The 17,599-nt window shown below is 42.4% G+C and overlaps 1 protein-coding gene across 1 annotated transcript; it reads left to right on the top strand.

Annotated features, from left to right (window-relative positions):
• Positions 1-6,267: 6,267 nt before the first annotated feature.
• On the top strand, positions 6,268-17,371 carry LOC108798633 (vomeronasal type-2 receptor 26-like). The gene is made up of 5 exons (XM_018570398.1): positions 6,268-6,549; positions 7,040-7,765; positions 11,045-11,101; positions 15,651-15,774; positions 16,467-17,371. The coding sequence occupies exons 1-5, from the start codon at positions 6,268-6,270 to the stop codon at positions 17,369-17,371; spliced, it is 2,094 nt and encodes a 697-aa protein (XP_018425900.1).
• Positions 17,372-17,599: the final 228 nt, after the last annotated feature.

Raw genomic sequence — 17,599 nt, forward strand, 5'->3', positions numbered from 1 at the left:
CCGTCCTCATGTACCAATAATGGCATCGGGCCCGCAGGACGAATACCTAGAAACCTGTGACAACAAGACACCGGGCAGGAGAGCAAAATTCCCTTGGCATGGAGCTGAACCCGAAGGCCCCTGTTACAACTGTCCGTCTTGGACTGGTAAATAAGCAGGCCCAAAGTAGAATCTCCACAAGAAATATCCCCCCAGAACCCCGCCTGTCAGAGGACACCAATTCGTTAATCCTAAAAACGCCATAAAATGCCAAAGAAAAAGTAAGTGAAAAAAGAACAACTTCATAGTCTGTGTCACACACGGCATGCAATCTCTGAAACAACCCTTCCAGGATTTGAAAAGTCACGTGGGGCCGGCGGTCCGCCTGGCCGGCACCCTTCCTCCACCATTTTAGAATCTATTGAACTAAGAAAACCTTTGTGGCATCCTGACCGCCTTCAAGCTTAAACAAGAAGGACAAAGCTGACATATTCTTGTTAATGACCGATACCGACACACCCTCCTCTTTCAAAGACAAAAACCTTAGGGGAAAAGCCCCACATTGTCCTGACTTCTACAGCTGCTCTGAGCCCAAAAAACAAATTCATACCACCGCCTCCATACCTTGGTATACGCCAACCACGTCGAACTTGCCAAGGAATCCCTTACCCAACCTGCCACCCGATGGACGCAATGTTCCACATACTCTCCGGCCAGGGGGTGGCCTCCTCATCCGTCTCCGGGGCCAGGCAATGAAAGCGATCCCACTGAAAGCGAGACAGAGCATCAGGTACCCCATTTTCTAAACCTGGAACATGTATCGCCTGAAAGCTAATACTTTTTTCGGAGGCAGCCCAGTACTAAACATCGCAGGAGGTTTACCACAGGGGGGGAGGACGCAGAGAGGTTATTCACTGCTTCCACAACCTCCATGTTGTCAGAGTGAAATTGAACAGCCCTGTCACGAAGCTTCTCACCCCAAACCTCTACCGCCACGACTAAAGGAAAATATGCCAAGTTCCTCGTCAATCCGTCCTCACACCATGACCGGGGCCATGAACCCACACACCAAGAAAAACATCCCATACCCGCAAGTCATCTTTCAACGGAATCGTTAATCTAATGCGGTGCCCAGGGGAATAGATCCCTGCAGTGGCCTGAGACAAACATCTGCAGAAAACCCTGCCCATGGGCAAGATTCTGCAAGCAAAATTAAGCCTGCCCAATAAACTCTGTAATTCCCGCAGTGTGATTTTTTTCCATGACAAGGCCTTGGAGATCAAGGCTCACAACTCCACTAACTTTTCCTCAGGAAGCCTGCACTCCCCCCGCAGGGAATCAATTTCTATACCCAGAAACTTCATAACTTCATACCGATAGTGGAACACCAAATCGCTGAAAAACAGATTTCTGCATCTCCAGAAGCACCAAACATAACCGAGACTCGGCTGGGCCAACACAGAAGAAATCAGAGGATAATATAGTCCTCTGACCAGAAACAGATTTCACCACCCATTCCAAAAACGTACTGAATGCTTCAAAATAGGCGCATGAGATTGAATACCCCATTGGAAGACAACGGTCCACATAGAAACCCACCCTCAAAGAAGCAACCCAATAGCTGCTGGCTATCCGGATGTACTGACAGAAGGCAAAAAGCCGACTCAATATCGGCCTTAGCCATCAAGGCGCCCAAACCAGCCCTACGGACCAGTGTGACCGCCTCATCAAAAGAAGCATACTGCACCCTCACCAACTCATCATCAATCACATCGTTCACCGAGGAGCCCCTCAGGTAGGACAAGCGATGGATGAGCCGAAATTTTCCCGGATCCTTCTTCGGTACAACACCTAACCAAACTCTCCAATGGGAGCAAGGTAAAAATGTCCACAAATTCCCTTTTCCACACCCTCTCCTTAACTTCAGGCTTAAGGTGTGCCCCCAGGGGGCCGGCAAAGCACACGTAAGTGCTGCTCTTTGCCGAGTCCGAAATGGGAAGTGGCGTGAAGCACTGCTCCTACCCCTCCTGGCACTGCTCCTAACACCCTGTTTAGCAGTACTACTCCCCTTCCTCCCCCCCACCCCCCTTTTGGAGTTCTGTGATGCAGCTGAACGTTCCCCTGCGGGACTCAGCCTCCTCCGCTCCCGACCCAAGGTGACATCAGGGCTCAGACGCTCCGGTGGCCTACTCCTCCTCTTCCTACCAAAGTCCTGGGATGGTGTGGGGAATACATCATCTAGCTGCCGACTCACCCAATCCGGGCCATGGGTCGATGCCTGATCCCGAATCCGCTGAAGCAAAGATTCCAGAGCTGCAGCCATCCTGGTAAGGGACTACTATCCTAGCCAAAAAACACAGAGCTCACCCCCTGACTAATTGCTTTTCTCTCCCACCTCCCACTGTACAGTAAGATGGCCCCCTAACTCCATCCCCCCAAGCTAAACCCACCTATCACTATGCTAGCCCCTTTTCAAACCCAACAGAAAAAACACCCTTCCATCCAATACTCACCTAACTCCTTCTTGTTCAGGTCTGACCTGCATCAGCCATGTCCCTTCCTCCCCCTATTGCTCCACAGGGAACTAGACATTCTTCAACACCCAGATATCTGGCTTGCTTTAACAAACGTGTAAACAAAGCAATCTCAGGCCAGTTTCATCATCACTGTTTGTTTGACATTGGCTAGTTTATTGGCCACACAGGGAGGGCATTTTTTTCAGGGGGTTGGCTTACTCCTACTGTGAAAAGGAGCAGTAAAGTATAGACATTGTGTAATACTGTGAAGTAGGTCCTGAGTATGCACTGAACAATGTATGCATATACTGTATATTCACAAAGTATGCACAAAAATAAGGTCTTAAAAACTTTTACACATAGAGCTAAGATTATGGACATACATTTAAATATATTGATGCAAAAGTTGCAAAAAATTCCCTTGAGTTTGTAGGTTTCTCTATTTTTCTCCTGATTTACAGATCAAAATGTTCAGGAAAATTTCAAACTGTCTTTTGCTTATGTGTGTTCTGCCGGCCATGACAGATAATGAGGCAGATGATGTGAGGACACCGGCATGCCATTTGGAGATGATCTATGACAGACCCGATTACCATACTAGAGAAGGTGATATGATTGTTGGAGGAATCTTAGAAATATCATCGTCTGGAAGCATTCGTCCATCACCTTCCTTTCGCTCGAAAAATCAGGCAATGGACAAATGTACACAGTAAGTAATTTGGATTCATGGAAAGTCCCGACTCCTCCACACGACACATCCCTGTGCAGTCCTCAGTTGTAAAAGATGGGAACAAAGCGTTTAACAAGTGTTTGAAGCGACCTTTTCATATCGATGTAATTGAAGCTGAGCTCCAAGCAAATGTTTGCCCATCCTGTCCTGTGTCCTTTTTCTCTGCTGCAGTTAAGAAACACTTGCAGGTCTTGTTCCTCTACAAAGCTGTAAATGGAAAGTCAAAGGAAAAGCAGCAGACAGATGAGCTCATCCGTCTGCCATTCTACCCTCTACCTATCAACATGTTCCTTGCTAGCACATGAGCACTGAAGCACACCTTATTGACCCATTGCAGCTTTACACATACTGCTTGGATTTGAGCAGTGTGTTCACTATGCCTATAAGTATTAATATTTGCAAGACTCAGGTCCTTGACCCTGTTCTCAGATATACTATATAATGCTTCCACTGCAATTCCTATTGAGATGGTAGCTTTAAGTGACGAGACCTACTGCCTTAAGATACTTGTTCTTCCTTACCTTGTCCCCTGTCCCTTCCTTCTCCTTCCCCTCCTTTCCTTGTTAAGGTCCCACAGCTTACTTTTATTTAATTGCATCTACTATATCTCTTGTTCACTAGATACTGAGGGAAAATAATTACAACATTTCCTTATGTCATGATGAAATGTTATACATGGAGTTTGCCCCCCTATCTTGGTGCTTTTATACGAATCCTTTGGTAATATCTGATGTTTGTACCTTTGTACTAAATACTCTATTTGCAATAAAAGTTAAAGATATTTTAAAAAGTATATTAGTGTAGCACCCCTGACCCCCAGAGGCATGAGGTGGACCCCCAAAGGGCAGGGAGGGCCGATATTTCATTCTCAGGGGCCTCTGCCAGTGAAGGGACCTGTGATCAATAAATTGGGCACCAGTCACTTTAAGTGCCTTTTTAAATCCTTTATTGCAGAACAGCATAACTGGGAGAGAGGGTGTAGGGCTTCAGACATTCATAGCAAAAATAGAACAGACTTCAGACTCACCAATCCCTTCAGGCTTCCACAGTGCAGAATCATTAGGAGAACTGGCTGACCCTGGGCAATAGAGCCACAGCTGAATAGGGATGTGCATGAGATCTTCTATGGGAGAGACACCAGACTTGTTCCTGAGGTCCATATCAGCTCCTGGTACCTTTATTAGCCATAAGACTTCTCTGGTTCTCTTCCCCAGACAATTCTAGACCCCACCTGGGTCCACATGGGGCCTCCTCCAGGCTTGAGGCCTAGTCAGCTTCTCCAACATTGTACATGCCACCCCGAAGCCAAGCCTAGGGGCAGACTGACCTTGAGCTCATGGCAATCCCTGAATATATTTGTACTGCCCTTGCATGCACCACTGGCCATGAAACTCCTAGCGATTAGCTGGTGAGGCATAGACACTCATGATGCTCCTCTATTGGCTGCCCCACTCAGGCAGGAACAACACCTGGAATTAACTGGATAATAACAAACTACAAATCAGCCAGACTGATTACAGTACTAACAAAGCTACATTTCTAGTAGCCACTCCACTGAAGGAGGTGGGGGCTACACTAGTCTAAGACCAGTATCTGGATTTTTTAAATATCATTTACAGGCATTCGCAAAAGATATCTGATGTGGTATAAAGGAAGGAAACCCAATAGGTGAAGCAGCACAGTTGCCGTATACTTTAGGGCAGTGGTTCTCAACCTGTGTAACCTCAGGACCCACATTTGTCCTTGGTCATTAAGTCGCAACCCAAATTGCACTGCAATGGAATGTGTGGCATTTGGGTGCAGGCGATCGGACTGTGGGTAGGAGGTTCATTTGGGGTGTCATTTAAATTAATGGTTACACAACGCGCCTTCCACATCAGAACATGCAGTAGGTGCAATTTGCGTGGTACAGTGCATTAATCACTGTGTGATTAACGCATTGTACTAGTGTGAACGGACCCTCAAAAACAGTGACCGACACACACAACCATAGACACAATCTCACACACACACACATACATTATCACACACACACACTCCAAAAAAATGATATATATTTTTTTTTAAGATCCACTCTCCCTACCATATGAGAACTGGAATGGATCCTCAGCCTGATGTCCAGTGTGGACTGCTGTGCTGTGACGGAGCTCCATCCATGTGTGCATTGTTTGTACAGCTCCCTTGCTCGCCCTGTAGAGGTCTACAGGGCACATGTGGGAACTGTAAGCAATGCACGTATTGATGGAGCTCACTTATGGCCATACTTCCAGCCCACCCCACCTCAAGCTGACACGCAGGTCCATATTTTGAATAGTTGAAGGGCACAAGAACTGACGGTGCTGCGCTATGGTGAGGCTGAGGAGTCTCTCACCTAGAAGGAAGGCATGTCGTGACCCAATGAAGACGTGTATCCAAACCTCTGTTATTAACCTTAGTGGTGAGACAAGTTGTTTTACATGCTGACTTGTGAGTGTGCCATGATGCCTTTCTACTGTCCACTGAACATGGGGTCGCGACCCACTTTTGGGTCATGACCCTCCAGTTGAGAACCAAGGCTTTAGGGTATCCATGAGTCCTCAGTTTCTTTTGCTTGGGACTAATAGTTGAAAAGTTTAGATTTTACGCTTATGCCTTGCTTGCCAATTCAACAAAACACCATGATCATCATTATCAAGAAAGAGGGGTTGCAATTGAAGTGACACCAAGAATTGACACTCCAGTGTCACCTCCACCCGCCATTAAAAATGGGTATGGAAAAGATGCCATTTTAAACCCAGCCACTTGTTCTTCTATACTTCTTCTCTTCCAGTCAAACACAGTTCAGGGTACATTTGTGTAACTCAGCTGGAAGCATCCATGCTTTATCCAAACTTGCTTTGTTTTGCCTCCATTTTTGCCTCCATTTTTGCCTCCATTTCTAATCTTGTGTTAGGAATCATAATCTAGTTGTACATTATTTGCTTAAATACTTATAGAACAGTGTATTATTGATTTTTGTTGCATACAAAGCAAGATTAATTGTCTCTCTTCAGATATCCTCACATGTATCTGAGACATCTTCTGGCCTTCATATTTGCTATAGAGGAAATTAACAATAGAACAGACCTGCTGCCGAACATCACGTTGGGATTCCAGGTTTATGATACATGTAACCGGGAACATGAAGCTGTACAGAGTGTTCTGGATGTCTTATCCGGGTCAGAGGATCCAATTCCAAACTTTGATTGTCATAAGAAGAATAAAGTGGTTGGGTTCATAGGTCACAGGACCATTCCCTCATCTTTGGCATCAGCAGCACTGACGGGGATCTATCAGTATCCTCAGGTAATGTGAATAACACAGGTCTAGAACAATGGACTGAATATTCTAAAAGATCCAGGGCTTGGAGAACAAAGTGCCTGGAAGCTAAGTGGCGTTAAAAAATTGGCGTTTAAACAATTGAAGTTTACCCAGGCCAGTTGTAACTTCTTCCAGGGCGGTGGTATAAATTAAATTTAGTTAACAAACAAGTTATTGAACGTACCACTTGTGAGCAATTTAATTTCCCCCCAACCCTAACGTTACATACTCATCTATTTTCTTCTCCCCTGTCACTGGAAATGAAGAGAGGAAGCCCTGTGTAATCTTTAAGTCAACCTAGTCAGAGCTTATACATAGTGAGAACTCTGTCCACCACCAAGTGGCAATGATGGTTCCTGAGTGGCCAGTCAACAAGGACCAGCAACTGTTTGTGCCCAGTCTAAGAGGAGACATTTTGCCCAGAGTTGCTTTGATGACTTTGAATTATATTTGAATTTGTTTTTTGTTACTACAGATCAGCTATGGCGCAATGAATCCAACTTTCTATAGTAAGTTCCAGTTTCCCTCATTCTATAGCACAGTCCCTGATGTGAAGGACCAATTTGCAACCATCATCCTCTTACTGAAGCATTTTGGCTGGAATTGGGTGGGCATTGTGTCTTCAGATGATGAGGACGGTCAGAAGGTCAATACGGAGCTGAAAACTCTTCTGATAAAAAACAAGATTTGTGTTGAGTTTGCTGTCACTCTAGCTGACCATTATGATATTGCGAGAAGTGAAAAAGATTATCACAGCCTTTCACAATTAACTTGCAGCATTGTAATTGTGTATGGTAATGCAAAGGCTAATAGTCTAATCAATGTGGTTAGCGATATTTCAGCCTCAAGGAAGATCTTTGTATTGTTCGGAGCTATCCAGATATATAATAACCACGAGTCTGTTATTGCTCTTAATGGTTCTCTGCTGGTCGATTTACACAGAGGGAATATTCCGGGACTGAAGGATTATCTTCTTGATATCAACCCTGAGAAATATCCTGATAACCCCATGATTTTTGATGCTTGGAGAGATGAATTCTCTTGTGTGCCTGAATCTATTGAGAAAGAGTCTTATGATAAAGCATGCAGAGAGTCTTATAGTTTCCGTTCTGTGGATCCCTCTCGTTATGATGTGGAAAATTTTCGCTACACTTTCAGCGTGTACTCTGCAGTTTATGCCCTGGCATACGCCCCACATGATGTATATTTACACAATAAGGTCATTGAGGCTAGAACCCAAAATTGCCACCTATGGCAGGTACAAGGAATATGCTCGGGTAACATAACACAGAATGTGAATTTAAAATAACTTTGTAATCATATGCTCCTCAGTCCATCTAGTGGGGTTAGTGCCATGCGAACATCCAAGATGGCATGATGATAGGGCAGGTCCGTGACAGCCTGGGCTCAGAGTAAATGGGTTGATTTGAGGCCGGCCATCATTCAACTCAGAAGACTGATAATATCCAGTTGTTTAAAAGAAAGTACTGCATGGGACAGCTCTAGATTAGATGTATACAGTGCAGAAAAATACAGTGCAGAAAAATGCAATGCTATATATATATGCATTTGTAAAATATGTAATAATATTTGTAATAATGCTGACCTCTGCATTTTACATAACCCAAAAAGTAAACATCCTTGAGCTCTAAGTCAGATACCAAAATGTGAAATAGAGTTGTGAACAAGAAAGCAACTCTGACTGTCCCTAGTCAGATTCTGGAGCATTAATGATTATCATTCTCTGTGGTTTCATTGTTTAAGAATGCATTTTTTTAATTTTCAATACACTAGGGAATGGTATAACCCCTGTTATGTTTTTGGTTTTTTTTCTGCCTTTTTTGTTGTAGTCAGCAGATGTCCTTTCACTTCCAGTCTTGTAGACCCAACAGGGAGTAAGAGGAATCCCTCCAAAGGGTGCACACCTCCCATCTTAGATAGTTGTCACTGAAACAAGTGTGCCCATTGGAAGAGTTCCTTTCTATTCCTGTTCAGGTCACAACAATCTCAGATTTCCTCCCACTTTCTGTCCTGGTAACCTAGAGATGATAATTTCCCCAGTGAGGACACAGACACCATTAAAACCATGACAAGGGTTTCTAATCTTGGTTGGTGGATTGGCACTGTTCAACTATAGCCCTGGTACTCAACCTGTAGCTTGAAGGACACATGTGACCATTTGGTACTTGTAGAGTGGCCTTAAAACTCCAGCAGTCTGCAGAGAGTGTGGCACAATAGACTTGTAATAGGGTAGTCAAAGTAATCTCTACTAGCCTCATATAACACGCCTCCAGTCTTTCTCTGTCTTCAAACAAACCTGTAGCTTTTCCACAGTCTCTGACCAGCATTTCCTCGAAGTTGTCTTCACTCTCTGACAGTCCAGCTTTACATACAGTATACTGAACATTAAGCGCAGCCTTTTGGTTACAGCTCAGGCTGTCTAAATTTTGCAAGTCAGCCACCACTGCACTTTGCATTCAGACCGGTACTTTTTGAGTGCAGAAATTTCAGATGCTGGATGACGTGCTAACAAAAATGAGGGCATGGACAAAACACAAAACCTATGAGATTTCTTTTAAAAATGGTGTAATATGTTAATGTTTCAGTGCCATATACATCCCAACATAACATACACAGTTCCTAGTCCAGTGTGGCTATTATGAGAGTGTGACAGAAGCCAACTAAACACAGGAAAACCAAAGCACTAAGAGCTGAATTAGAGCACAGATAAACAATATAGCAGTCGACAAATGGGTAATAAACAGGAGTTTTCTCACATCTTCCAGCAGCGTCTGGGAAGGTGTATATTTTGCCGTGGGACCCCCTTTGCACTGCAAGGGTTAAATGCTCATTTTGCCTTGGGGTATTGGAATAAGGTGAACTACTTACCCTGTTTCTCATTCCCACAGTCTTCGTAAGACCGGTCTTCCGAAGCCACTCTTCTTTGTCGCCCGACTGGCCGCTGCTCTCCCAACCTCATCATGCAAGACCAGTGGTCATAAATCTTATGACATTTGTCATAACAAGGAATGCACCCATACTGATACTAGTATACGAGTATTTGGGCGAGTACTAAAATCCTGCCTTGCTGTGCTTGGCCACCTAAAAAAAACAATGTGATAATATGCAAATCCCACAATGTATTTTATGAAGGAAAACACCAAGATACATACATATACTATTAGGGATGTACCAATACCGATACTAGTATAGGTGCCGATACCAAGTATTTGGGTGAGTACTTGTACTCGCACATATGCTTCGATACCAGAACTTCCGGTCAGAGGAAGATTCCTCTGACCGACAGTGCCGTAGAGGAACACAGAGCCAGCTTTCCGTGCGATCAGGAAGCTGAGTGGCGAGTAATGACAGCTCAATGCTGAATGGCCGGGAAGCCAGCTTTCCAGGCAATCAGCATGGGGCCGGCTTCCCGGCCATTCAGGAAGCAGGGAGGTGTGCCATTACTCGCCGCCCAGCTTCCTGATTGGCTGGGAAGCTGGCTCGATGCTAATTGGCTGGAAAGCCGGTTTCCCGGCCAACCACAATCAAGCCGGCCAACAACATGGAGCTGGCTTCCCAGGAAATCAAGAAGCCGGGCAGTATGTCATTACCCACCGCCCGGCTTCCTGATTGCCTGGGAAGCCTGCTCCATGCCAGAGGAAGCACCAGTATCAGTACTCGTACTCATACTTGATACCGGTCCTTCCCTGGTCATAACACTTAGTTATATAAACGTGCTCAGCACTAAGAATGTGCTATGTAATAAGAAGAAGAAGAAGAATGAAGTTTGGGTCCACCACTGCCATGGGTTGGAGGTTCTGGCAAATTTATTTGCAGATTCACCCAGGAGTATTTTTTCAAAACCATAATGCACTGCATGATACTGAATATCTAGCAGGCTTAAAATAGTCAATAGGGGGCTTTTGGATAAGCCAACCCCCTAACTATAAAAGGGGGGTGCTCGGGGCAGCCATTTTGTCAGTGTATTGGTAGCTGATGTAAGGAAAGCCGATAATCTGCAAAGGGAAAGATTGGTCAGTTAGGAAAATGTACTTTAACCCCTTCATGACTGATGCCTTTTTTTCATTTTTTTGTACCCATGTTATATTCCACATTTTAGGCCTGAAAATTACTTAAAACCCCCCAACATTATATATTTTCTGAATGCCAAGACCCTATAGAATAAAATGGTGGTAGTTGCAAATTTTTATGTTGCGCAATATTAGCGCAACTCCTTATTAAACCCCAATATTTAGTGAAAAATTTAATTAAATGCCCCAAAACACAACAAAATACCAATTGTTATGAGGTTACAACGAGTAAAACGATACAGAGAGCGCACATTACAACTAAAGGAGGAGAGGAGATACAGTTTAATGAAGGAAAAGTCTCAACCAGGTTTGATCTGTTAAACATCGTATTTACACCTAATAAATCCTTATCAATGATTACTGTTGGATATTTTTACAATTACGGGAAGGAAGTGAGACTCCAACTTAATGAGAGTGCAGTTCAGTGGAGTCCAAAATTCTCTCAGGTATCCAGAAATTTTCTTTTAAATGCCTTTTTTTAAGAAAAATATTAAGAATGTTGAGCCCAACTTGTGCGTTTTATGTGGGCTAAGGACCTATATGCGAGGAGGTAGCAAAAAGTAATGCCTGTTGAGATATAGGATATTTAATTACGCAGAGATGGAAACAATGAACATACATAGAGTCAGACTATAAACTCCTCTACTTAGAGTTACCCTTCCACATTGTCCCCATCACATTCAATGCATTTGCACCATCATGCTACTCAGACCTCTAATCTAGTTTGGATAAAATCCACAGAGCACTATTTTTTCTCTTCCTGATGGCTTCCTTCAGCTTTCAAGGTGTACCAATGTAGGTTTGACTGTTGTGCCTGCTGTCCAAAAGGTCCATAACAATGATACCTTGGTCATCAGAGAACACGTTCAATGTGACTTTTTGCTCTGTTCTGGCAGATTTTAATTTCTTTGGACGAGGAGATCTCGAATGCCACCATTCAAAGCCTTGTCAACAATGTCAATTTCTCTCTTTTTAAACTTCTTTATGCAACGCCTAACATTGCTCAAGTCAATTACTACATCACCATATGCTTTGTTCAGGCGTGTATGGATCTCATCACCCTAACAACCCTCTTTTGTCAGAAACTCAATTGCTATGCTTCTGTTTCAACCTTTCATCCATGATTCACTTGGTACAATGTAAAAATACAGAAGCACACAATGATTGAGTTAGACCATATTTATGAAATACTGTATATCAGGAATTTTATTTTAAGTTCACATATTTCACAGTATTTTAAGTTTAAACCCCCCTTGTATATATAAATATATAAAAAACTGTAAGTTAGTATTTTTAGGTATAAATAGGGATGGGTACATTTGCCATGGGTTCGACGTATACTGTTTTAGATCCTGTTAATAATTGATGTTAGACATTATGGACCATTTTTAGGGCTAATAAAAGCAGCAGCAGCACTCCAATTTAATTAATTTCAGCTTAATATAATTTAGGTAGCTTTAGCAGTAACACATTTTGTTTTCCTCAAACAGTAAAAGGTCCGCACTGACCAGCAGATTCACATTCTCCAGTAGTTTGCTGAAGCTGTCCCTATTCTTGCTGATGCAAAACTGTCCTTCTGCTGGCCAATTGCCATCAAACTCAAGAGACTGAAGATGATACAGCATTGTAAAATTGGCCAGCAGCAGGACATTTTTAATGCTGGAGAATTACCCAAAATGTATTAGGGACAGAGAGTACAGGCAGATCCTAAAATACTACAATTAAGAGTCCACACATGATACAAGGCTAGGCCCAAAAACACAAAGAGCACTGACTATAAGCATTAAAATATGCCAAAAATACAGCAAAATTATATTGTAGAAACAAATGGGGCATTTAACGTAGTACTGAGGAAAGAAGCATTACACAATATTCTTATAAAAAAAATCAAAAGCAATTTTATTGTTCTTACAAAACATTAAAAACACATTAAAAACGTGTTAAATTTCTTTGCATCATGCGTTGTTGATATACACATATGAAATATCACCGAAAAGTGGTGAAATCTTGGCCACAGTCATACTGCAGATGATAACAGCAGTGTGAAAGTGGCCAGCAGCCAGATAGGTTTAATCAAGGATTGTAGGCCTAACTGGTGTATGCCTAACTTTTATTTTAGCTATTGGGATAGCTGTGATTGTAGGTATTATACATTTGATGTGGTTTTGGTGAACACTGTTTTTGCACGTTTTCTTAAATGATGCACCAAAGGCAGCTTCATGAACAGATGGTCAAAAAACAATTGAATTAAAAAATGGGGCCTTATCATTATACAATAACAAAAAATCAAACAGAAAGAAATGAAAACCCCAAAATACCACACTGAAAAAAAAGCATCCATCATTGATGATCATTTCCATTAAATCATCCATCACTGATGACCCTTTACATCTAAAGCATCCATCATTGATGACCATTTCCATTAAATCATCCATCACTGATGACCCTTTACATCTAAAGCATCCATCATTGATGACCATTTCCATTAAATCATCCATCATTGATGACCCTTTCCATCTAAAGCATCCATCATTGAGTACCCTTTCCATTAAAGCATCCATCACAGATGACCCTTTCCGTCTAAAGCATCCATCATTGATGACCCTTTCCGTCTAAAGCATATCTGACCCCAAAAACCAAACATTTTATGTATTGCAGCTTACCAGAAATCATTTCATGTCTCTTGATGTTTACACTCATCTCTCCATGGAATCTATGGCAGCAGCTGTGGTTGTCATACAGGCTGGACATCAAACATGTCTGCCTTTGTTCATCTCTATTACATAGTAGTTTACAGAAGAAAGATAACAATGTTTTTGCTTTCTGTTCATCTCACAGGGAGTGACAATTGTATTTCTAGGGAGATTAACGGGTAGTTTCTAAAATATTCTTAGCTTGAAAAAAATGAGTGCAGCCCCACATCTAAGGACTGGTGAGCTGCAATATATTCCATTTTGGTTTTTGGTTTTAGAAACACTTTAAATCATGTGTAAATGTCAAAGAACTCCGGCAACTCACTGCTCTGATTCCATCCCCGTCTGCAATCAGTTCATACTCTAAATGCAGGCTAGTAAGGCTCGCCTCAAGAGAGGGTCAATTCCCCAGTGGATCGCAACTGCGGATAGGAGGAGGTTATAGGTACGGGTATCAGATAACAACTACTCCCTAGATTGCCCAGTTTTAAGAGTAGGCGGGGGGACAGGTGCAAAAAAAAGGATTCCAGCCAGGGAATCATAGCTGAGTGAATACAGCATGAATAAATATAAAATAATAGTTTTTTCCATTGCTTAATCAATATTATATAAAATAAAGATTAATTTATCTTTGACCATGCTGTATTAATATAACATGGGCCGGCTGTTAGTTGTCTGAATGAGGTCTTAAGCTAAATTAAGTTTTTTTCACTTTTCTACACAATTCCATCTGCTTCCATCCTATCCATACGCCATCTTGTGGCCTTTTTTCAAATGGCACGTTGAGATTTTACTAACTTTCGTTGAGTACAACTTTGTGACAATTTAAGCAAAGTAAACTTATTTTTTTGACAGTCATGTTGTCTTTTGAGTTACAGTTCTTCATAATATTAAGAAACTGACCTAAAATCATTATTTTGTATTGCTTTGGAAAAAATGTGATCTGCCCCTTTAAGAAAAAGTATCGGTAATTGGTATCGGTGAGTATGTAAAAAAAGTATCGGTACTCGTACTCAGACCCAAAAAAGTGGTATCGGTGCATCCCTAGTTGCAACACATCACACCCCGTATAAGGCAGGCAATATTGGTGAATTGGTTTAAGAGAAACTGTCACTTCCTCAGAGTCCCCTAGAGGGCAGCAACAGGCAGGTTTTAGTATAGGTAAACAATGCAACAATTAGAAATGCAAGTTACTAATGACAATGGTTTCTAGGGAGTTGTTAACATAGAAGGAGCATCTATGGTTTGTCACAACTTCAAATGGAGGTAGCACAGGTGGTATAGTAGCAGAACACAGGTGAGAGCATTCAGTATTTGTCAATGGTATACTTTAGGCTATAGCTGACATAGGAGTGCTGGGTCTCTCCGATAACATAGCCCAGGGTACTTGCGGTTTATGGTCTGTGAGAGGGTCCAGGTGAAGTCTCTGGGTCCAGGTTGGTTAGAGGCGAGTGAGGCGCTGAGTTGATCAGCGTCCTGCCACGATCACCAGAAAGATGCAGATCAACTACCTGCACCTCGACTTTATGCCGAGTGCTGCGCCTGGAGGGGGAGGAGTTCCGCGGCGCGCCTGTGCCTGACATAGACGGCTCTGGAGGGAGAGACGAAAGAGGCCCGCGATGCGCCTGGGCGAGACAGCGACGGACAGCGGCACCAGACGTCACCAACACACGTCGGTTAGCTGGGGCCGCTGACCCACGGCACGCCTGCGCAGGAAAGCGACGGCCACCGACACCAGGTCCCTGCAGGGTACGTCCGTTACAAGGCTGCAGTGTGCTTCTCACTTGTCAAATCAATCTCCAAAAGATCAGCCGCACAAAACCAGAGTACGTAAAATCCAAAGTTTTATTGAAGTAGATTCAAACAAATTCCGAGAAAAGAAATCCAAAGTATGATATGCAATATGTACATCAGTGTCAGTCTCCCCCACACCAACGCCTCTCATGTACATATTGCATATCATACTTTGGATTTCTTTTCTCGGAATTTGTTTGAATTTACTTCAATAAAACTTTGGATTTTACGTACTCTGGTTTTGTGCGGCTGATCTTTTGGAGATTACTTTAGATCATGTGTATCAAAGGGAGCAGAATAACGGACACTTAGAGAGTAATGAGCATTAGAGAATGTTTATAAAGAACAATACAATGGTTGACAGTATAAATGCATATTAGAAACATGCAGTCTTCACGCTTTCCAAAAAGTACATTAAGTCAACCTTGGTGTCCATTGGTGAACATTTTTAAAAGAAAATCTTAAATATTAATCAAAATATATTATAGTAACTGGATTTTGTCTTCAGACTCCACGTTCTCTGTGCTCCGAGAGCTGCCTCCCCGGATACCAAAAACTTCAACATAAAGGAGGACAACCGTGCTGTCACCACTGTGCACCCTGCCCGGAGAATGAGATCACCAATAAGAACGGTTGGTACCTTTTAAGGATCTGCTGATATTGGCTGGATTGGGTGACACAGAGTGGATGACTCTGCGGCAGATAGCGTCGCACAAGAGGAATTGCAGCAAGAGATTTTTTTTTTTTAACTTTTTTCATGCTGCTTGGGGACTATTAAATAAAAACAACAAAAATACCCGTCCAAAATCGACCTTTAAGTTTTAGGATTAAGGTTACGTGTTAAAGGAGATGAACTGGTTGTAAAAGCAGAAAAAAATATGCAATTTCTTTATTGTGTATTCTCCTGAATTAATGCCAGAATATACAATATATCCATCTCGAAGAGAATGATTTCATTCTGATGGCCTCGGTTCTTCATTTGTGTTATTTTCCTTAAATTATAAATGTCTACATAGAAAGGTTTAAGCCCATCAATCAGCGATTCCTCCTGATTTGGTCATCACTAGTCACCAGTTGCTCGGCTTTTAGTCATCTTCTCCTCTTCATTCCGTTCTTGGTTTACATCTCTGTCGATCACATGATGCAATAATTCATTTACTGACCCTAGCTCTATGCAAGCTATATATAACGCAATATCAGACTTAAAGTTATGCCTTGTTCTTCTCTAATCCCTCATTGTGCCTTTGTAATGATAGTGATATCAGATAAATGCACGCCTCCTGAAACTGTGCTCAAAACATGAGAACTTTCTCTTCACTTTCAGACATGGAAAGGTGTTATAAGTGTCCGGAGGATCAATGGCCCAATGAGAGAAGAGACAGCTGTATACAAAGAACAATTGAATTCCTGTCTTATGGAGATACATTGGGATTTTCTCTTATGTTTATGGCTCTATTATTCTGTTTTGGAACTATTATCATGTTTGGGATATTTGTGAAACACAAAGACACTCCAATAGTAAAAGCCAATAACCGGACCCTCAGCTTCATCCTTCTCATCTCACTGATCCTGTCCTTTCTTTGTCCTCTGCTCTTCATCGGACGCCCCACAAAGATCTCCTGTCTTCTCCAACAAGCTGTTTTTGGGACAATTTTCTCTGTTGCAGTTTCTTCGGTTCTGGCTAAAACAGTTACTGTTGTTTTGGCTTTTAATGTCACCAGACCTAACAGTATTAACAAGTGGATGATGAAACAATTCTCAGTTTTCCTCCTGATTATCTGCTCTTCTGGGCAGCTTGTGATCTGTGTCTTCTGGTTTGTCTTTTCCCCACCATTCCCAGAGTATGACACCAAAGTGGAGGTGGGGAAGATGATATTACAGTGTAACGAGGGCTCTGTCACTGCTTTCTACATTCTGATTGGCTACATGGGATGTCTGGCTGTGTTCAGCTTTATTGTAGCATTTTTAGCCAGGAAACTTCCAGACACGTTCAATGAAGCTCAGTACATCACATTCAGCATACTGGTCTTCTGCAGTGTTTGGATCTCCTTCATCCCAGCCTACCTCAGCACCAAAGGGAAATACATGGTGGCTGTGGAGGTCTTCGCCATCTTGTCCTCCAGTGCTGGACTCCTGGGCTGCATCTTCATCCCCAAATGTTACATCATTCTGATGAGACCGGAGCTGAATGTGAAGGTGATTGTAGCCCAAAGAAAAGCACTTCAGTAAAAATATATAATACTTTTTGGCATTAAACGTAATGCTGTAATACATGGAATATAAATTGTAGCAAAATAAATAACTTTTCTTGAGTACTTAAAGTTTGGTAAAAGCAGTTGGTTATTGATTAAAAATACAAAAACAACAACTGAAATGAGCTATAAATACAAACAAAAGAAAACAACAGTCGATAAAAGTCACTCAGGATAAATATATGATCAATGACTCTTCTCTCTC

The sequence above is a fragment of the Nanorana parkeri genome, unplaced genomic scaffold (genome assembly GCF_000935625.1).
Source record: "Nanorana parkeri isolate BGI_ZX_2015 unplaced genomic scaffold, ASM93562v1 scaffold1529, whole genome shotgun sequence".
Taxonomy (NCBI): domain Eukaryota; kingdom Metazoa; phylum Chordata; class Amphibia; order Anura; family Dicroglossidae; genus Nanorana; species Nanorana parkeri.

Excerpts from the sequence above, each read along its gene's own strand:
- LOC108798633 (XM_018570398.1), top strand. The coding sequence starts at position 6,268 with ATGTATCTGAGACATCTTCTGGCCTTCATATTTGCTATAGAGGAAATT. Across the intron at positions 7,766-11,044 it reads TGGCATACGCCCCACATGAT|GAAGTGAGACTCCAACTTAA; the intron begins GTATATTTACAC and ends AATTACGGGAAG. Across the intron at positions 15,775-16,466 it reads TGAGATCACCAATAAGAACG|ACATGGAAAGGTGTTATAAG; the intron begins GTTGGTACCTTT and ends CTTCACTTTCAG.